This window comes from Microplitis demolitor, chromosome 2, assembly GCF_026212275.2.
Source record: "Microplitis demolitor isolate Queensland-Clemson2020A chromosome 2, iyMicDemo2.1a, whole genome shotgun sequence".
NCBI lineage: Eukaryota > Metazoa > Arthropoda > Insecta > Hymenoptera > Braconidae > Microplitis > Microplitis demolitor.
The window spans coordinates 4,323,211-4,345,459 of record NC_068546.1 but is presented as its reverse complement, the minus strand read 5'-3'; the positions used below and the strand labels follow the sequence as shown (position 1 = coordinate 4,345,459).

The 22,249-nt window shown below is 33.1% G+C and overlaps 5 protein-coding genes across 6 annotated transcripts; all 5 read right to left on the bottom strand.

Moving 5' to 3' along the window:
- Positions 1-297: 297 nt before the first annotated feature.
- LOC128668989 (uncharacterized) lies at positions 298-3,142 on the bottom strand. The gene is made up of 3 exons (XM_053742876.1): positions 2,584-3,142; positions 2,321-2,484; positions 298-2,124 (listed from the first exon to the last, which is right to left on the bottom strand). Exons 1-3 carry the CDS (start codon positions 2,654-2,656, stop codon positions 1,555-1,557), a joined length of 807 nt encoding a protein of 268 aa, XP_053598851.1. The 5' UTR covers positions 2,657-3,142; the 3' UTR covers positions 298-1,554.
- Positions 3,143-3,546: 404 nt separating this feature from the next.
- Positions 3,547-5,607, bottom strand: LOC128667321 (uncharacterized). The gene is made up of 2 exons (XM_053736957.1): positions 5,356-5,607; positions 3,547-4,948 (listed from the first exon to the last, which is right to left on the bottom strand). Exons 1-2 carry the CDS (start codon positions 5,605-5,607, stop codon positions 4,448-4,450), a joined length of 753 nt encoding a protein of 250 aa, XP_053592932.1. The 3' UTR covers positions 3,547-4,447.
- A 323-nt stretch (positions 5,608-5,930) lies between these two features.
- Positions 5,931-13,344, bottom strand: LOC128669046 (uncharacterized). The gene is made up of 13 exons (XM_053743222.1): positions 13,296-13,344; positions 13,048-13,109; positions 12,407-12,640; positions 11,766-11,999; positions 11,125-11,358; positions 10,484-10,717; positions 9,843-10,076; positions 9,202-9,435; positions 8,561-8,794; positions 7,920-8,153; positions 7,279-7,512; positions 6,638-6,871; positions 5,931-6,230 (listed from the first exon to the last, which is right to left on the bottom strand). The coding sequence occupies exons 1-13, from the start codon at positions 13,342-13,344 to the stop codon at positions 5,940-5,942; spliced, it is 2,742 nt and encodes a 913-aa protein (XP_053599197.1). The 3' UTR covers positions 5,931-5,939.
- Positions 13,345-17,254: 3,910 nt separating this feature from the next.
- LOC128667317 (uncharacterized) lies at positions 17,255-20,609 on the bottom strand. The gene is made up of 2 exons (XM_053736950.1): positions 19,528-20,609; positions 17,255-19,438 (listed from the first exon to the last, which is right to left on the bottom strand). Exons 1-2 carry the CDS (start codon positions 20,239-20,241, stop codon positions 19,331-19,333), a joined length of 822 nt encoding a protein of 273 aa, XP_053592925.1. The 5' UTR covers positions 20,242-20,609; the 3' UTR covers positions 17,255-19,330.
- On the bottom strand, positions 20,606-21,933 carry LOC128667320 (uncharacterized). Of its 2 annotated transcripts, XM_053736954.1 has the most exons (4): positions 21,661-21,933; positions 21,397-21,567; positions 21,057-21,139; positions 20,606-20,975 (listed from the first exon to the last, which is right to left on the bottom strand). In XM_053736954.1, the coding sequence occupies exons 1-3, from the start codon at positions 21,894-21,896 to the stop codon at positions 21,085-21,087; spliced, it is 462 nt and encodes a 153-aa protein (XP_053592929.1). In that variant the 5' UTR covers positions 21,897-21,933; the 3' UTR covers positions 20,606-20,975; positions 21,057-21,084. The 2 variants fall into 2 exon arrangements, with proteins under 2 accessions (XP_053592929.1, XP_053592928.1); XM_053736953.1 differs by having other exon boundaries at positions 20,606-21,139.
- Positions 21,934-22,249: the final 316 nt, after the last annotated feature.

The window sequence follows — 22,249 nt, the reverse complement described above, 5'->3', positions numbered from 1 at the left end:
TTACTGTAATATCTATTTAATAGACTAGTGACCAAGGACCTATTGTCCAATGCAGCTGAATAATTATGACCTTTGAGATCCATAAAATTAATGTGTGTATGCATGTGTGTGTATTTGGGTGGGTGTTTACCATAAGAGATTTTGTTGGATGACTGGGCTTTAAATCCTCAAAAATAGACGTAGAACTATTTTATTCTGTCAAATGATTTATTGACAGTGGACCTTCTGTTAGAAAACTTGAGATCCCCGGATTTTTCATCTTTAAAATACCGAATAAAGGACAATCAAACAAAGTAATGATCGATAATGATTATTTATTTTATTTCATCATTTATTTTCTTTAAAAAAAAAAGGCCTTATACCGCAAATAATGGTTGCAATAACCAGAAAAAGTAGGAATCCTGTTTAACAACATGCTGCAGTATGCTCGTAGTCAACACTGAGTTGCTAATAAGTGTAGTTATGGTAAATATTATTATATATGGATTCGATTATGCGACTTCAATCACGCATACAGTCTTACTTTTATAGTATAAACAGCAGCTAACATTAATTTTAATTTTCTGTATTCGATCCTTTATTTAGGCATTCAATGTGCATAAAAACATGTGCGGTTATCCTGTTATTCGTTTACGGTATAGGTTTAAATGATAACGATGCCTACTGGTGGTTTGGACTGACGTCAGCGGTACCAGCTTATCTTGCCTATTTACGTTCTCATTAAAACTAAACAAAAGTTTTCTCTCTTCTATATGTTTTAAAAAACGAAGACTATACTTCTCGTCCTATAAGCTGAAAAAGGAAATAAATTTTGAGTGAAACTTGTTACATAGATACAATATTTTGTAAGAGACTTAAATCTTTTTGGAACACACAGTAATACTATTCTCATTTTATTTGAATACGAGTCCATGACGGTTTTTGATCTGTCTTACTTTATTTAGTCTTACTTTACTGAACAACCATGTTCAAATTCTTCTACACTGAAATTTTCGACTTGACGAACATTACTAGTACCCTATAGCTGGAAATGTATGAAGATTCCATACATATATTGTCAAGCCCTACTAGGAATGGTTGCCAGGCAGAAATTTTCAACATTACAATCTAGGCATCATAAAACAACTCTAACAGATTCCAAATAGATTCTAGTAGAACTCAAGTTTGACGGAAATGTGTTGGAATGATTCTTCTTCATACATGAGAATTATTCTATGGATAATGATAAGAGAAGTCCATGTAGGATTGCATGTTGCTAGAACCTTCCACAGTTCTTTTTGATGGACTACTTATAGGGGTAGTAATGTCAAATACAACAGAAAATCAGATGTCAAATACAAATTCTACTTTTTAAAAACTATTTTTTATTTATCTCTCTTATTGTATTACATGAATATGGTATCGTAATCGTACATTAGTTTACTTATCAACTAGGAAACATTACACTGATTTTAACGAATGATTCTTATTACTATGTTATTTAGACTATTTTACGTCGATTTAAACTTCTGCTGGTGGTTCCTCAGCCGAAGAGTTTTCAGGTTTTCCAAACAGCTAATCAAGAGTTTCTTGATCGATTATTCCGTTAAACTTCTGTGCTTGCGTTTCAGTTTCTGAGGGTTTCTTTTCAGCCGAAGAGTTTTTAGGTTTTCCAAACACCAAATCAAGAGTTTCTTGATCGATTTTTCCGTTAAACTTCTGTGCTTGCGTTTTAGTTTCTAAGGGTTTATTTTCAGCCCAAGAGTTTTCAGGTTTTCCAAACACCAAATCAAGAGTTTCTTGATCGATTATTCCGTTAAACTTCTGTGCTTGCGTTTTAGTTTCTAAGGGTTTATTATCAGCCGAAGAGTTTTCAGGTTTTCCAAACACCAAATCAAGAGTTTCTTGATCGATTATTCCGTTAAACTTCTGTGCTTGCGTTTCAGGTTCTAAAGAGGTATGTGAAACCGAATCATGTGAGAATAATTTTAGATCATCTTCAAGCCGTTTTGAAGAATCATTGTTGGCACTGGATGCTAAAGTCTCTGATTTCTGTTCTTCGTCCTTAAGGCAATCTTCAAGTTTTACACAAATGTGTGATGAATTTCGTATGTAACCCTCGTTGCACCAACAGAATTGCTGGAACTGTAACAAAGAAATAAGTTAGAAAATAAAATTAAGGTAAGACTATAATAGGTATTGTATATGAAGTGAAGATTAATGACCTTATGTTTATCTAATTTTTAATACTTTGATCTCTATGGACTTGTTTTTGGAAATTACTTGAGAGAAACGTACGCATACTTGATTAGTCGTAATAGCAGTACAAAAAATATCTTACCCGGTAGCATAGTTTGTTATTACGATCGTTGCACTCATCTTCACACTCTATCCGCGTGCTGTTGTAATGCTCGTTTTCTCTGCATGTAATGCCTGTGTGTTCTTGATCTTCGTAATCCACGTCCCAGGTCCCTTCACTTCCTTTAGTAGGCATTGCTTCAATCCCTTGAAACAAAAAAATTAAAATAGTTTGTGCTCATCTCTATACCTAAAATATTGTTAAATAATAAAGATATATTTATCACACATATTATTTGTACTTACGTGTCAAGCCGACGAGAGCGAAAAATGCAAACAGGAAAATGTTGTTCGACATGATGCCAGTGTCAATGTACATGCCACTCTGGAGTAATTTAATTCGTCAGGCTATTTATACATGGCTCTTATCAGTTTGTATGAAATCATCAGGCATTACGGTTAATGGTGTGGGGTGCAATCACCAGGGAACAAGCTCGTATTTAGTATACTTTTAGGTATTGTATATTGGTTTGCATGTTTTAGGTTTCCACTATATTAAATTGGTGTTAATACCGTACGATGGACGGTGTGGCTCAATAAGTTATAGATAAAATTGAACGGAATATAGTATAGTGCCGGATAGCTCAACTGGTAGAGCACTCGGCGCGATACCGACATGGTCTGGGTTCGATTCCCAGTTCGGGCTATCTATATTTTTCTCAATTTATCTATAAATTGTCTTATTGAGAAGGTTTGCATGTTTTAGGTTTCCACTATATTAAATTGGTATTAATACCGTACGATGGACGGTGTGGCTCAATAAGTTATAGATAAAATTGAACGGAATATAGTATAGTGCCGGATAGCTCAACTGGTAGAGCACTCGGCGCGATACCGACATGGTCTGGGTTCGATTCCCAGTTCGGGCTATCTATATTTTTCTCAATTTATCTATAAATTGTCTTATTGAGAAGGTTTGCATGTTTTAGGTTTCCACTATATTAAATTGGTGTTAATACCGTACGATGGACGGTGTGGCTCAATAAGTTATAGATAAAATTGAACGGAATATAGTATAGTGCCGGATAGCTCAACTGGTAGAGCACTCGGCGCGATACCGACATGGTCTGGGTTCGATTCCCAGTTCGGGCTATCTATATTTTTCTCAATTTATCTATAAATTGTCTTATTGAGAAGGTTTGCATGTTTTAGGTTTCCACTATATTAAATTGGTGTTAATACCGTACGATGGACGGTGTGGCTCAATAAGTTATAGATAAAATTGAACGGAATATAGTATAGTGCCGGATAGCTCAACTGGTAGAGCACTCGGCGCGATACCGACATGGTCTGGGTTCGATTCCCAGTTCGGGCTATCTATATTTTTCTCAATTTATCTATAAATTGTCTTATTGAGAAGGTTTGCATGTTTTAGGTTTCCACTATATTAAATTGGTATTGTATTGTATATTTTGATAAACCTTATCGGTAAACGAGCACTGGTTTTTCCTTTGTCGGTGATGAGAACTTTTAGTTCAAAAACAATAATACATGTCATTAGTCACGTTTTAATATTATATTTACCGAGCGTTAATATGTAGGTCAAAAATCGACAATTCGAAGAATTAAAGTTAAAACAAAATAATAATTTAGCTGACTTCAAATTTCATCATCCTTATTGACTTATTTGGATGATGTCGGTATTTGTTGAGCTGCAATATGTTAAGCAAAACTATCAAAAAGAAATATGTTTCTTTTAATATCACTTTTCATTCTAGGTCGGTTGTTGAAACATAGTTGGATTTTGAAGATATGAAATATGGCATTACGTAAGCAATGCTTTGTAAAAACCTATCAGCTCGATGAGGGGTAGAATCGAATAGAGTGCGGGTTGCGTTTGCATTGAGGTTATGTAGAATAAGTCAAAAAACACGTTCTGAAAAAATATCTTTATTTAACCATAACTTATAGATAATGTTAATAATAGGTATTTCTTGGAGTTACACTCTACAAAGTAAGCAATTTATATTTAAAAAATTTCTACAACATAAGATACAGATTACATATTGGTTAATGTGAAAAAGCTCTTGGAAATTATGACTAAGTTTCCATGAGTGGAGTCTTGAAGAGTTTTAAAAAAACAATAATGAAAGTACTAAATGATTACGGATCACTCGTAAGAACTATTATTTCCAAAGCCGAATGAGTTTAATGGAATTGCTCTTTCGGATTGACAAGGCTTACGCATGGTACGAAAAACTAAGTATATAATCATTCCAACCGTTACAATCTGGAAGGTTATTAGTATAATGCAATACGGAAAGGCAGGTTTCTTGATATCATTTGCCGAGGAAGTAGTTACATCTGCTTCTTTAGGTTGAATAGTAGATGATACGTTTAGTTCTGCGGACGATGCATTGTTGGGGACATAAACTTTTTCAGTTGGGCTGACAACTGCGTCTTCATGGTGGGTAGTAGTATTTAAGTTAGAATTCGTACTTATATTGAATTCGGATCGACCAGTAATATTTTCATCTTTTTTTGATGCCATTATTTTTCTTATTGCAGAACCTTCATCATTTCTTTCCGGCTGTATAGTACTGTTCAATTCTTTTCTTGTAAGCGTTGAGTTCGTAACATAAGTGGTGTTTGCAGGGTCTGTTAGAAGATTCTGGGAAAGAGAAGACATATATTATAAAATTGTAATAAATACATAGCAAACTCTGTAATAAAAGTCTTTGGTCCTTAACGTAATTGGTTTATGCCATTATTTTCGAAATTGTTCTTTGTATAGTTGATTAGTGAATAAAAATCAAAATAAAGTCTTTCCAATTTCACAAAACTGATCTCAATCGGTCTCTATCTGTTCGAATATTATAGAATCAACACAATAAAACATACACACAAATAAACTACGGACGCTTAGACAAAATCCTGAAAACAAGCAATTATCTATAACATTAAAATGTCACCACTTCATTAAAAGCCGATTGTCGAAAATCGAACCAGGGACAATAACCTCTAGTTATTTAAATCATCAATACTTGCATTAAAAAGTTTAAAATAAGATGTTTTTACCTTAAGATCAGTTCCTGAATCTTCCCCGTCACGTGTAGAGTTAATTGGCTGGCTTTTGGCACTTGTATTGATTTCGGATTGACCAGTAATATTTTCATCTTTTTTTGATGCCATTATTTTTCTTATTGCAGAACCTTCATCATTTCTTTCCGGCTGTATAGTACTGTTCAATTCTTTTCTTGTAAGCGTTGAGTTCGTAGCATAAGTGGTGTTTGCAGGTTCTGTTAGAAGATTCTGGGAAAGAGAAGACATATATTATAAAATTGTAATAAATACATAGCAAACTCTGTAATAAAAGTCTTTGGTCCTTAACGTAATTGGTTTATGCCATTATTTTCGAAATTGTTCTTTGTATAGTTGATTAGTGAATAAAAATCAAAATAAAGTCTTTCCAATTTCACAAAACTGATCTCAATCGGTCTCTATCTGTTCGAATATTATAGAATCAACACAATAAAACATACACACAAATAAACTACGGACGCTTAGACAAAATCCTGAAAACAAGCAATTATCTATAACATAAAAATGTCACCACTTCATTATAAGCCGATTGTCGAAAATCGGACCAGGAACGATAACCTCTAGTTATTTAAATCATCAATACTTGTATGAAAAAGTTTAGAATAAGATGTTTTTACCTTAAGATCAGTTCCTGAATCCTCCCCGTCACGTGTAGAGTTAATTGGCTGGCTTTTGGCACTTGTATTGATTTCGGATTGACCAGTAATATTTTCATCTTTTTTTGATGCCATTATTTTTCTTATTGCAGAACCTTCATCATTTCTTTCCGGCTGTATAGTACTGTTCAATTCTTTTCTTGTAAGCGTTGAGTTCGTAACATAAGTGGTGTTTGCAGGGTCTGTTAGAAGATTCTGGGAAAGAGATGACATATATTATAAAATTGTAATAAATACATAGCAAACTCTGTAATAAAAGTCTTTGGTCCTTAACGTAATTGGTTTATGCCATTATTTTCGAAATTGTTCTTTGTATAGTTGATTAGTGAATAAAAATCAAAATAAAGTCTTTCCAATTTCACAAAACTGATCTCAATCGGTCTCTATCTGTTCGAATATTATAGAATCAACACAATAAAACATACACACAAATAAACTACGGACGCTTAGACAAAATCCTGAAAACAAGCAATTATCTATAACATTAAAATGTCACCACTTCATTAAAAGCCGATTGTCGAAAATCGAACCAGGGACAATAACCTCTAGTTATTTAAATCATCAATACTTGCATTAAAAAGTTTAAAATAAGATGTTTTTACCTTAAGATCAGTTCCTGAATCTTCCCCGTCACGTGTAGAGTTAATTGGCTGGCTTTTGGCACTTGTATTGATTTCGGATTGACCAGTAATATTTTCATCTTTTTTTGATGCCATTATTTTTCTTATTGCAGAACCTTCATCATTTCTTTCCGGCTGTATAGTACTGTTCAATTCTTTTCTTGTAAGCGTTGAGTTCGTAGCATAAGTGGTGTTTGCAGGTTCTGTTAGAAGATTCTGGGAAAGAGAAGACATATATTATAAAATTGTAATAAATACATAGCAAACTCTGTAATAAAAGTCTTTGGTCCTTAACGTAATTGGTTTATGCCATTATTTTCGAAATTGTTCTTTGTATAGTTGATTAGTGAATAAAAATCAAAATAAAGTCTTTCCAATTTCACAAAACTGATCTCAATCGGTCTCTATCTGTTCGAATATTATAGAATCAACACAATAAAACATACACACAAATAAACTACGGACGCTTAGACAAAATCGTGAAAACAAGCAATTATCTATAACATTAAAATGTCACCACTTCATTAAAAGCCGATTGTCGAAAATCGAACCAGGGACAATAACCTCTAGTTATTTAAATCATCAATACTTGCATTAAAAAGTTTAAAATAAGATGTTTTTACCTTAAGATCAGTTCCTGAATCTTCCCCGTCACGTGTAGAGTTAATTGGCTGGCTTTTGGCACTTGTATTGATTTCGGATTGACCAGTAATATTTTCATCTTTTTTTGATGCCATTATTTTTCTTATTGCAGAACCTTCATCATTTCTTTCCGGCTGTATAGTACTGTTCAATTCTTTTCTTGTAAGCGTTGAGTTCGTAGCATAAGTGGTGTTTGCAGGTTCTGTTAGAAGATTCTGGGAAAGAGAAGACATATATTATAAAATTGTAATAAATACATGGCAAACTCTGTAATAAAAGTCTTTGGTCCTTAACGTAATTGGTTTATGCCATTATTTTCGAAATTGTTCTTTGTATAGTTGATTAGTGAATAAAAATCAAAATAAAGTCTTTCCAATTTCACAAAACTGATCTCAATCGGTCTCTATCTGTTCGAATATTATAGAATCAACACAATAAAACATACACACAAATAAACTACGGACGCTTAGACAAAATCGTGAAAACAAGCAATTATCTATAACATTAAAATGTCACCACTTCATTAAAAGCCGATTGTCGAAAATCGAACCAGGGACAATAACCTCTAGTTATTTAAATCATCAATACTTGCATTAAAAAGTTTAAAATAAGATGTTTTTACCTTAAGATCAGTTCCTGAATCTTCCCCGTCACGTGTAGAGTTAATTGGCTGGCTTTTGGCACTTGTATTGATTTCGGATTGACCAGTAATATTTTCATCTTTTTTTGATGCCATTATTTTTCTTATTGCAGAACCTTCATCATTTCTTTCCGGCTGTATAGTACTGTTCAATTCTTTTCTTGTAAGCGTTGAGTTCGTAGCATAAGTGGTGTTTGCAGGTTCTGTTAGAAGATTCTGGGAAAGAGAAGACATATATTATAAAATTGTAATAAATACATAGCAAACTCTGTAATAAAAGTCTTTGGTCCTTAACGTAATTGGTTTATGCCATTATTTTCGAAATTGTTCTTTGTATAGTTGATTAGTGAATAAAAATCAAAATAAAGTCTTTCCAATTTCACAAAACTGATCTCAATCGGTCTCTATCTGTTCGAATATTATAGAATCAACACAATAAAACATACACACAAATAAACTACGGACGCTTAGACAAAATCCTGAAAACAAGCAATTATCTATAACATTAAAATGTCACCACTTCATTAAAAGCCGATTGTCGAAAATCGAACCAGGGACAATAACCTCTAGTTATTTAAATCATCAATACTTGCATTAAAAAGTTTAAAATAAGATGTTTTTACCTTAAGATCAGTTCCTGAATCTTCCCCGTCACGTGTAGAGTTAATTGGCTGGCTTTTGGCACTTGTATTGATTTCGGATTGACCAGTAATATTTTCATCTTTTTTTGATGCCATTATTTTTCTTATTGCAGAACCTTCATCATTTCTTTCCGGCTGTATAGTACTGTTCAATTCTTTTCTTGTAAGCGTTGAGTTCGTAGCATAAGTGGTGTTTGCAGGTTCTGTTAGAAGATTCTGGGAAAGAGAAGACATATATTATAAAATTGTAATAAATACATAGCAAACTCTGTAATAAAAGTCTTTGGTCCTTAACGTAATTGGTTTATGCCATTATTTTCGAAATTGTTCTTTGTATAGTTGATTAGTGAATAAAAATCAAAATAAAGTCTTTCCAATTTCACAAAACTGATCTCAATCGGTCTCTATCTGTTCGAATATTATAGAATCAACACAATAAAACATACACACAAATAAACTACGGACGCTTAGACAAAATCGTGAAAACAAGCAATTATCTATAACATTAAAATGTCACCACTTCATTAAAAGCCGATTGTCGAAAATCGAACCAGGGACAATAACCTCTAGTTATTTAAATCATCAATACTTGCATTAAAAAGTTTAAAATAAGATGTTTTTACCTTAAGATCAGTTCCTGAATCTTCCCCGTCACGTGTAGAGTTAATTGGCTGGCTTTTGGCACTTGTATTGATTTCGGATTGACCAGTAATATTTTCATCTTTTTTTGATGCCATTATTTTTCTTATTGCAGAACCTTCATCATTTCTTTCCGGCTGTATAGTACTGTTCAATTCTTTTCTTGTAAGCGTTGAGTTCGTAGCATAAGTGGTGTTTGCAGGTTCTGTTAGAAGATTCTGGGAAAGAGAAGACATATATTATAAAATTGTAATAAATACATGGCAAACTCTGTAATAAAAGTCTTTGGTCCTTAACGTAATTGGTTTATGCCATTATTTTCGAAATTGTTCTTTGTATAGTTGATTAGTGAATAAAAATCAAAATAAAGTCTTTCCAATTTCACAAAACTGATCTCAATCGGTCTCTATCTGTTCGAATATTATAGAATCAACACAATAAAACATACACACAAATAAACTACGGACGCTTAGACAAAATCGTGAAAACAAGCAATTATCTATAACATTAAAATGTCACCACTTCATTAAAAGCCGATTGTCGAAAATCGAACCAGGGACAATAACCTCTAGTTATTTAAATCATCAATACTTGCATTAAAAAGTTTAAAATAAGATGTTTTTACCTTAAGATCAGTTCCTGAATCTTCCCCGTCACGTGTAGAGTTAATTGGCTGGCTTTTGGCACTTGTATTGATTTCGGATTGACCAGTAATATTTTCATCTTTTTTTGATGCCATTATTTTTCTTATTGCAGAACCTTCATCATTTCTTTCCGGCTGTATAGTACTGTTCAATTCTTTTCTTGTAAGCGTTGAGTTCGTAGCATAAGTGGTGTTTGCAGGTTCTGTTAGAAGATTCTGGGAAAGAGAAGACATATATTATAAAATTGTAATAAATACATAGCAAACTCTGTAATAAAAGTCTTTGGTCCTTAACGTAATTGGTTTATGCCATTATTTTCGAAATTGTTCTTTGTATAGTTGATTAGTGAATAAAAATCAAAATAAAGTCTTTCCAATTTCACAAAACTGATCTCAATCGGTCTCTATCTGTTCGAATATTATAGAATCAACACAATAAAACATACACACAAATAAACTACGGACGCTTAGACAAAATCCTGAAAACAAGCAATTATCTATAACATTAAAATGTCACCACTTCATTAAAAGCCGATTGTCGAAAATCGAACCAGGGACAATAACCTCTAGTTATTTAAATCATCAATACTTGCATTAAAAAGTTTAAAATAAGATGTTTTTACCTTAAGATCAGTTCCTGAATCTTCCCCGTCACGTGTAGAGTTAATTGGCTGGCTTTTGGCACTTGTATTGATTTCGGATTGACCAGTAATATTTTCATCTTTTTTTGATGCCATTATTTTTCTTATTGCAGAACCTTCATCATTTCTTTCCGGCTGTATAGTACTGTTCAATTCTTTTCTTGTAAGCGTTGAGTTCGTAGCATAAGTGGTGTTTGCAGGTTCTGTTAGAAGATTCTGGGAAAGAGAAGACATATATTATAAAATTGTAATAAATACATAGCAAACTCTGTAATAAAAGTCTTTGGTCCTTAACGTAATTGGTTTATGCCATTATTTTCGAAATTGTTCTTTGTATAGTTGATTAGTGAATAAAAATCAAAATAAAGTCTTTCCAATTTCACAAAACTGATCTCAATCGGTCTCTATCTGTTCGAATATTATAGAATCAACACAATAAAACATACACACAAATAAACTACGGACGCTTAGACAAAATCGTGAAAACAAGCAATTATCTATAACATTAAAATGTCACCACTTCATTAAAAGCCGATTGTCGAAAATCGAACCAGGGACAATAACCTCTAGTTATTTAAATCATCAATACTTGCATTAAAAAGTTTAAAATAAGATGTTTTTACCTTAAGATCAGTTCCTGAATCTTCCCCGTCACGTGTAGAGTTAATTGGCTGGCTTTTGGCACTTGTATTGATTTCGGATTGACCAGTAATATTTTCATCTTTTTTTGATGCCATTATTTTTCTTATTGCAGAACCTTCATCATTTCTTTCCGGCTGTATAGTACTGTTCAATTCTTTTCTTGTAAGCGTTGAGTTCGTAGCATAAGTGGTGTTTGCAGGTTCTGTTAGAAGATTCTGGGAAAGAGAAGACATATATTATAAAATTGTAATAAATACATAGCAAACTCTGTAATAAAAGTCTTTGGTCCTTAACGTAATTGGTTTATGCCATTATTTTCGAAATTGTTCATTGTATAGTTGATTAGTGAATAAAAATCAAAATAAAGTCTTTCCAATTTCACAAAACTGATCTCAATCGGTCTCTATCTGTTCGAATATTATAGAATCAACACAATAAAACATACACACAAATAAACTACGGACGCTTAGACAAAATCCTGAAAACAAGCAATTATCTATAACATAAAAATGTCACCACTTCATTATAAGCCGATTGTCGAAAATCGGACCAGGGACGATAACCTCTAGTTATTTAAATCATCAATACTTGCATTAAAAAGTTTAAAATAAGATGTTTTTACCTTAAGATCAGTTCCTGAATCTTCCCCGTCACGTGTAGAGTTAATTGGCTGGCTTTTGGCACTTGTATTGATTTCGGATTGACCAGTAATATTTTCATCTTTTTTTGATGCCATTATTTTTCTTATTGCAGAACCTTCATCATTTCTTTCCGGCTGTATAGTACTGTTCAATTCTTTTCTTGTAAGCGTTGAGTTCGTAGCATAAGTGGTGTTTGCAGGTTCTGTTAGAAGATTCTGGGAAAGAGAAGACATATATTATAAAATTGTAATAAATACATGGCAAACTCTGTAATAAAAGTCTTTGGTCCTTAACGTAATTGGTTTATGCCATTATTTTCGAAATTGTTCTTTGTATAGTTGATTAGTGAATAAAAATCAAAATAAAGTCTTTCCAATTTCACAAAACTGATCTCAATCGGTCTCTATCTGTTCGAATATTATAGAATCAACACAATAAAACATACACACAAATAAACTACGGACGCTTAGACAAAATCGTGAAAACAAGCAATTATCTATAACATTAAAATGTCACCACTTCATTAAAAGCCGATTGTCGAAAATCGAACCAGGGACAATAACCTCTAGTTATTTAAATCATCAATACTTGCATTAAAAAGTTTAAAATAAGATGTTTTTACCTTAAGATCAGTTCCTGAATCTTCCCCGTCACGTGTAGAGTTAATTGGCTGGCTTTTGGCACTTGTATTGATTTCGGATTGACCAGTAATATTTTCATCTTTTTTTGATGCCATTATTTTTCTTATTGCAGAACCTTCATCATTTCTTTCCGGCTGTATAGTACTGTTCAATTCTTTTCTTGTAAGCGTTGAGTTCGTAGCATAAGTGGTGTTTGCAGGTTCTGTTAGAAGATTCTGGGAAAGAGAAGACATATATTATAAAATTGTAATAAATACATAGCAAACTCTGTAATAAAAGTCTTTGGTCCTTAACGTAATTGGTTTATGCCATTATTTTCGAAATTGTTCATTGTATAGTTGATTAGTGAATAAAAATCAAAATAAAGTCTTTCCAATTTCACAAAACTGATCTCAATCGGTCTCTATCTGTTCGAATATTATAGAATCAACACAATAAAACATACACACAAATAAACTACGGACGCTTAGACAAAATCCTGAAAACAAGCAATTATCTATAACATAAAAATGTCACCACTTCATTATAAGCCGATTGTCGAAAATCGGACCAGGGACGATAACCTCTAGTTATTTAAATCATCAATACTTGTATGAAAAAGTTTAGAATAAGATGTTTTTACCTTAAGATCAGTTCCTGAATCCTCCCCGTCACGTGTAGAGTTAATTGGATGGCTTTTGGTACCTTAAAAAATAACCAAAATTATGTTAAATTACCATTTATGCGATTGCAATTTAATTTGAAGTATTAAGAACTTGGTTTGTGATTTATATATGATTTTGTTGCTAACATCTATATATTCTAGGTGGTAAACTAAGCAACGAATTGTCACACGAGAAATCAATGGTCAGAATCAGAATTATTACTTACATGAGAAGCCAATGGCCAGGATGAGAATTATTAAAGTAATTTGCGACATTTTTACAGAGATGGTACAGACACTACTGTAATTATGGTAGCGATATCAACACTAATATGATTTACTCGGTTCGACAGCGCTTTATATACTCCACCAAACCGGGATTAAAACTAGATAAGAATTTTCTTTATCCCCGCATTGTTTTATTGACGAACATGCAAAATAATGTGCAAATTAGGGCAGGGTGGGCCCCTTAAGGAAAATAATTATTATATCGTATATACGTCGAAATATATGTCTACATACATGCTGACATATAATTACGCATCTATTTCTGCATAGATATGTACTTATATGGATGCATATATGTCTTTTATATTCTTATATAAATGTCTAAATATATGAATGCATATACGTAGGTATATATTTTACAATTATCAAAATATATATTTTTTTAAATAACGTAAAAAAATATTTTGCCGCGAAAAAAGAAGTTTCAATGAAGTGAAAATAAGTATCAAGGGTCTAAAAATAAGTAAACGCGATGAAAAAATTAACGATATAATAATTATTTTTCTTAAAGGGCCCACTCTGCCCTAAACTCCCCTGCTACCTATTACTACTTTTAGATACATGCAATACAGGATAATCGCAACGGGAAAATATATGCAAACATATCTGTATTATATATGTCACTTATATAAAAATATACTTCTCGATCAATGTCGGCATAAATGTCTATATTTTTACTATATAGCCACATATATGTCAGGGCTGGCAATAAACTATCGAACAAGGTACTTGCTTACTACAGCGTTGGACCAGGTTCGATTCCGGCATGCACCAATGAATTTTATTTTCACAATACTATTTATGTGCATTACATTGGCAACCCCCTGGTGGTGGAATACTGACGATTTTTCGAGCGAGTGGAACTATAAAAAATTGTCCTCAATGTGACATATATGTTGCATATAATTTTCACATATATTAAGAACTTGGTTTGTGATTTATATATGACTTTGTTGCTAACATCTATATATTCTAGGTGGTAAACTAAGCAACGAATTGTCACACGAGAAATCAATGGTCAGAATCAGAATTATTACTTACATGAGAAGCCAATGGCCAGGACGAGAATTATTAAAGTAATTTGCGACATTTTTACAGAGATGGTACAGACACTACTGTAATTATGGTAGCGATATCAATACTAATATGATTCACTCGGTTCGACAGCGCTTTATATACTCCTCTAAACCGGGATTAAAACGAGATAAGAATTTCCTTTATCCCCGCATTGTTCTATTGACGAACATGCAAAATAACGTGAAATCAGTTCGAATTTCAATACAAAATTATTATTTATGGTATAATAAGTAAAATTCCCGCTACGATTATACTGTTTTAAATGTATCTGATAGGAGTCGTAGGTTACAGGGGAGATTAGGGCAGGGTGGGCCCCTTAAGGAAAATAATTATTATATCGTATATACGTCGAAATATATGTCTACATACATGCTGACATATAATTACGCATCTATTTCTGCATAGATATGTACTTATATGGATGCATATATGTCTTTTATATTCTTATATAAATGTCTAAATATATGAATGCATATACGTAGGTATATATTTTACAATTATCAAAATATATATTTTTTTAAATAACGTAAAAAAATATTTTGCCGCGAAAAAAGACGTTTCAATGAAGTGAAAATAAGTATCAAGGGTCTAAAAATAAGTAAACGCGATGAAAAAATTAACGATATAATAATTATTTTTCTTAAAGGGCCCACTCTGCCCTAAACTCCCCTGCTACCTATTACTACTTTTAGATACATGCAATACAGGATAATCGCAACGGGAAAATATATGCAAACATATCTGTATTATATATGTCACTTATATAAAAATATACTTCTCGATCAATGTCGGCATAAATGTCTATATTTTTACTATATAGCCACATATATGTCAGGGCTGGCAATAAACTATCGAACAAGGTACTTGCTTACTACAGCGTTGGACCAGGTTCGATTCCGGCATGCACCAATGAATTTTATTTTCACAATACTATTTATGTGCATTACATTGGCAACCCCCTGGTGGTGGAATACTGACGATTTTTCGAGCGAGTGGAACTATAAAAAATTGTCCTCAATGTGACATATATGTTGCATATAATTTTCACATATATATTTTTCCATGCGGGCTACTCAGTAGTTCAAAATACTTTAGGTATCATTGTACTTATTTATTGCTCATATCTGGATAATCTGATCAGGATTTTTGTTCATTATTCAGAAAGCTATTAGATTTATCTATCAGTTAAATATTACGTTGGCATCAAATAAGTCTGGTGAATAGTTATCTTATTTGTATGGCAATGGGTTATATATATATCTTACCAATTACAATTGCAAGACCGCAGATTTTTTTTATAATGTGATAAGAATGTCCCTTATGGTTTCCATTTCTGGTTTGATTGCTGTTCAGTAGAACGTTCAGCTGAAAATTATTAGACTTGATCTATCCATTCATTTTATTATGAATTTTTTTTTAAATATCCATCCTTTTTCATAGTAGTGAAATGGGAGGAGTATATATATATATATATATATATATATATATATAATCAATTGCATGACTCAATGCATGAGTTCTGATGTCAGAATATCATAATTTATTATTACTCACCTAATTGTTAATAAAAACTAGGCTTGCTATCAATCCATAATTTTTCTCAATATTTTCTAATTTTTAGGTCTTTCGAAATAGTCCAGTGAGATATTTTCAGCAGTTAATTCTTTTTTCTTTACTAAAAATTACTGAAATTAGGAAAACTAAATAAAAAAAAAACATTACACACTTCATGTTGAATGTGCATTAGGTGTTCGCTTCAATTTCAAAGTAACAATATCAGGACCGGTTAATAATTGGGACATGTGATTATTAAATCATTTAAATATGGTATTAATATTAACTTTATTGTAATATTTATACTGACGAAAAATTGAAATAGTGATAATAACTTTTAATGCATTATTCAAGTTGTCATAATAGTTTCAATTTATTTTAGTAAAATTTTAGATGATTATTTCTTATTTATCAATGATATCTAAGACTCATGGCAAGTCTATTTATTTAATAATAGATACAATTACTAATCAACAATAAAAAATTGCGATATTTGAGACAGTTTAAAGTCTAATTAACTTTTTAGCGCTTGGGAGTCTCGAAATGTCTCAGTATATGTCAAATGGAAAGCACGCGTATCGCATGTAGCAGCAGTACCATAGTTAAGAATGTTTATACACTATGGCCACTATAGTTCTACAACGACCCATCTTAACATGGATTAGAGTTTCAAGACCAAGTGCTAAAAAATTAATGGGTGTCTCCATGAATAATTAGAAAAATTGTTTGAATATCACCGATCACAGTCCGTAGCTGAATGCGAATAACCTCTTTCCACATCACTAGCTCGGTAATCCACCGTTTAATCTCTTAATTGACTCTCACAAATTATTTTTTCAAACGCCAATCTCTTCTGTCTAGTCGCAATTACGCATTTAAATATTGAGGGGCAGAATCCCATCACCACTCGATAGGAATTTTTAGCAAGTCCAGGCTCATTTATTGAAACATCATTCTTATAACAGTGCTTCTCTATTAACGTGACTGAAAGCCCTAAACCGCACACCTACGCCATTAAACTATGATGCGCATGTGCAGATAAATGACACGCGCAATGTATATTACACTTAGATTCTGGCGCGTTTTTCAAAATAACTTTGAAATGCATAAAGCCATTCAATGTAAATAAATTATGATATAATTGTTCAAATATACAACCGATAATAGAGACGATTTAGATGGAGACTCAAGAAAGCTTTAAGAACTTGGCATTTAGTTAAAAGCAAATCGTCTTTAGAAAGCCGCATAATCAACAGTAATACGCAAATATAATTCAACCGCGGAAAATCCAAAAAGAAAACATACAGACAAACAACTCATATGCGACTGATTATTCGATAAGGTTATTGCAACCTTCGCAGCGTACGGTCATCACAAATAACGTTGGGGTTATTGATCCTGTTTCTTCCAATATAAAGGTAGACTGCGTTATAATGTAAACATTAAAGAAAAACTCACTCAACACATTGGACGTCTTTGTTGTGATAACGTTGTGCAAGAAAATGAGTAACTTAATGTGTATCCTGCCAAAGGAATGGGAGTTTTGCCCTCCGCTGTTGATGAAACACGTATTACACACGGACCTTGAAGATTACTTTTCAAAACATCACACGCTGGAGGGTGCCGTGATAACTATCGGTGATACAACAGTTGTTTCGAAGATGTATGAAACCTTCTTATGGTTCCGCAAAATAGAGGATTGGAATGATGCTCCAGTCCCCAACGACTACATTCTTCTCTGTATCAATCGCATTCAGTAACCCATCAATTCTTTCCTGCTTGGTGTTATGAGAGTGATCAGTGTACTTTTTTTTTTGTGTTTTATCGTGAGCTAAGTGAATTTTATGAAATAATGGACTTTTCCTTTTTATTTGTGTAACATCTTTTAGTGCGTCTGTACTAAATTTTGTTGTTGCCCTACTGAAAATATTTAAATGGAAAACTTCTTTAGACTCTGATTGTACACACAATTAAAATATCTACAACAATCAATCTCGATTTACTAAGCCCTGGTGTTGAATTCCTTCTATCTAGAAAATTTCGTAATGACGAACGCTCCTAGTAGCTGAAGACAGAAATCGTATGAAGATTTCATACAAACTTCAAAAAACGGTACTAGGAGTGATCGTGATTAAGAAAATTTCTTAAGGTATCAATTAGGTATTATAAAAATACTCGGAAATATTTAATGTTATTTTTTTGGCCATAATGTGACTAGCCATCACGGCTTCAGTGGCAGAAACTTACGATATCAAGAATAAAATACTCCCGACCTTGTTAACTCATTTATTTATTTCTATTCAATAAACATAGAATTGGAATCTTACACCATTCCGCTTATTAAGTAAATATTATAAAAATAATTTTCAACATCATTTGTATTAGAACTACGAAGTCTTACTGACTAATGTGATTTAGTACGTGAAAAATTATTAGATCTGTTCTTAGAGCGAATTAGTATATTACACACCTAGGGAGGAAAATAGAACATTTCGACCCATGTATGCAGTTTCCTACCCGAACCGAATGCGAGTGTAGCAAACACGCTGATTAGGACGTCCTCCCTTCGTCTATGGTGTGCATACATTTTTTCACCAGACTTGCACCTGAAAATTTACATTTTTGCCTCTGTTTGTGGAAAGAATTGCGTATGTGCTAATTTGTATCATAGGCATTCTCATAAAAGAATAGGACGACTTTTCTTCGTCTAAACAGGGCAGGAATTTGAATTTTGGGTGCAGATATGGTAAAATAAGATATCGTGTGACAAGGGATGAAGCAAAATGATTTGAGAGCAGGGTGAAGTTGGCTGCTATTTACGGGTTGTCATTTACGTTAATGAAATTAATAGTTAATGGTAAGACTATTAAACAAACAACTAAGAGCTTAAATTGCGAAATACTTTTTCTCAAGGGGCGAAACAAGTTTGTTTTCGCCCGCTGACTGAAGGTATCTACAATTCACGCGTTTGCTAATATTAATTCATGGCATTAGACTGAAAGTAGCTTGTTTCGACTGGCTATAAAGATACTAAAACTTTGTTTCGATGCTGGTATCATGAATAAACACTATACAGTACATCAGTTTCTGACTGTACTTTAGCCACACGAAAATTGCAGTTGATTATTAACAAATTAAGTTAAACGTAGACATGCACTATCGATCCTAAATTGACTTGTTTCGATTGACAACTGACATTCAGATCAGATACAAAATATAATATATGATATGGCATTATTACAACTCTAGATTTTGGGTGAAAGCAGCATACCCTTCAGCTCGGACTGTCAACCTCGCTTGTTTTAGATCGTGATGCTTTCTTCCTCGCTATACACTATACTATTTATGACCGTGGAACCTTCTCAACAAAACGGATGATTTTTAGTGCTATATTGGGCGGAGCTCTGGTTGCCTCCAGCCATTGATGGAGATTCCGAAGTCTGAAGATCCACTGAAAAACAAATTTTAATGATTAGCATAAATTTTAAGGGTGTGATGGGTAATAGGTTATGTCTGTCTATGCTAATAGGATTTATTTACCTCGAGAATACTGCGACCCGCTCGAGTAGGGCGATCTAGGATTCTCCATGGTAAGATGTTGAGCATCCAAGGAATCTCATCGAGGTGTATGCTCCACAATACAACCAGCAGAGGATCGAGAAATGGGATCTCCATTAACTGGCTGTTAGAACGCATTGGACTAGGAATGAATGGTAGATTCAGTAGTTCCCGTGGTGATAGTTGTTCTACATCCTCATAGAGATCAATGGCTTGACACAGTAACTCTTGACTTGTCATCTGGGCTACGTCCGAGTTACCAAGAAATGAACGAGAGCTCAAATCATTCAGTATTGCAGTACTCAGTAACCAGCAATGAAACTCAGTTAAATGATTCTCTTGAGAAATTTCGGTGGCCACACGAAATCCAGACACATTCGCGAGATTTTCTAATGATTGTGAAATTCTTCTAGATATCGTAGGAAAGTCTAAGGCTGCCGGTGATGGAGATGCTGGTATTGGTGTGACGGGTGAATTAATCGAGACATCATTTATGCACACATAATCTGGATTCGATGAAGATGCAGGACGTTCTTCTACTCTTCTTCTTTTTGCCACTTGCTGACTCTCAGCGTCGTTTGAATTTAACATCTTCTCAAGAATGCTTTTGTTTCTTATCCGTCTACTTGGATTAGGCTCTTCAATACCTTCCGTACCATTAGCGTCCAAACGTACATAACGAGAATTCTCGGCCATTTCTTCGAAATTTCAAATTTATTGCAGTAAAATATGTAGCAGCTGGGCGTTGCAAAGTACTTGGCAAAGCCGCGAATGCGACGAGAATAAATGAAAATGAATAACACGGTGCTTTATATACTTTTTCAATGCACCTGAATATAAGTATAAATAAATGATAATCCGAATTTACAAACAAGTGCTGGAACAATATTGATAAATTTATTTAAATAGAAACAGATGCTTGGAGCTACTCGTGGTAAACAAGATTAATGTTATCAACGGTTGCCAATGTCAAAGACAATAGCTTTTTTGACCTCAAAGTTGTTTGTGTAAAATGAACCGCCGAACTATGTCAGTTTAATGCAACACTGGACAAGTTTGTAATTAGAAAGTATTATGCAATCTGCAAATTTTTTTTTTTTTAACTCATGAGTAAGTACAGGATTTCATACGACGAATTATAGTAGATTGTTCAGAACTGTCTTAGTATCTGCTTGTTGCTTTAGCAAAATAACCAAGATAATAAAATAAAAAATATGTGACGATAGATACCAAAAGTAAGTTAATGTTATGAGCCAAAGTCTCTCTGAAACAAAACACAACAAAAAGTCAACCGATAAAGACCAATTAACAAAATAGGTTAAACAGAAATGGAAGATCCGAATCATTTTCCAATTTTTTGGGTTGTTGGTTCATGTATATTTAGGCTTATGATGGCTTCTAAATAGCCTTGAGTATTGTTTTCCAGAGACCTGAAAAACTCTATTATGGTCTAAAAGAACATTTGAAAGTCAAGGTATCAAATATTTATACTAATCTATACGCCAACTTACGTCATCTGATCTCGCAGCTACACGAGCTTCATTGGCTTAGTTTATCGTCATAAAATCTGTATTTGTGTTCTTGTAAGGTCATCCTGAAAAAAAATTTCCTTATCATTGATGTATCTTTATAATTCTTGTCTATATTATACGCATTTATATTTTGCCATCAGTAAAAACAATATTTGGTTAAATGTTCTTATCGTTATTTCTGATAGCACATGTGTTTGCAGTAATGGATACGGGACAAGTCACTAGAGATAGGAACAATATTTTTGTACGGTCTAATTAGTAAAACCTAATACGACATATAGACTGCTATCAAGTAAATTGAAGATAATCGGCAACTTACTTAAGTAATGGAGGCCGTAGGTAGCAGGCCATTTTCTTAGATTGGATACACGGCCCTCTGTAGCCTAGCTCCAGTACTTCGTGATAACTACTTCCGCTGATTATTTTTGCCGTGTTGTTACTTCCATTCTCAGGGATCACTATTTCGTAAATATAAACACCAATTGTTTGTCTGGAATAAAAAACAAGTGGGACACTATGTGTTAAGAAAGTGTTTGTAAACACGTCGCAGTTATAGCTATAGAGGTCGCTCGGAAACACTTACTCATTGGACACTTTTTTAAAAATATAACACATCCCATTTATGGCTTCACGTCTGACCAACCGGGCTGGTATATTTGTCACTTGAAGAATGGGGTTCGTATGCTGGCAATGATTTATTAATTTTTCAATTACTTTCAAAAGAAATGTTTCTATCCTGCATATAGGCCATTCTTGAGGAACTAGAATATTAGGTGCCAATTCGACGTACACAACATTTTCACTTTGTTCATCCACCATATTAAATAACTTTAATATGTTATTAAAGTTATTTTGACACGAAGTAAATAACACGACTAGTATTTAAAAATTGTTGTAATTGAATACAGGTCTGAAAATGAAATAGTAGCACTTACATCCGTCTTAGGTCACGATAAGATACAAAAGGTGAGACATTAAATACAGATATCTACGAACTATGCAAAACATGCAATAAGATAATGCTTGCGCAATGAAAAAAACAACATAATTATTTTTTATTACATCATTACCTATTTTAAAGTAGTTTTGAAAAACTTAACCCTTTAACCGTTGGCCTAAAAACCCCGTTCCATTTTTCGGCGGATTGCTGTAAAACTAGAGTAAGTGCGTAG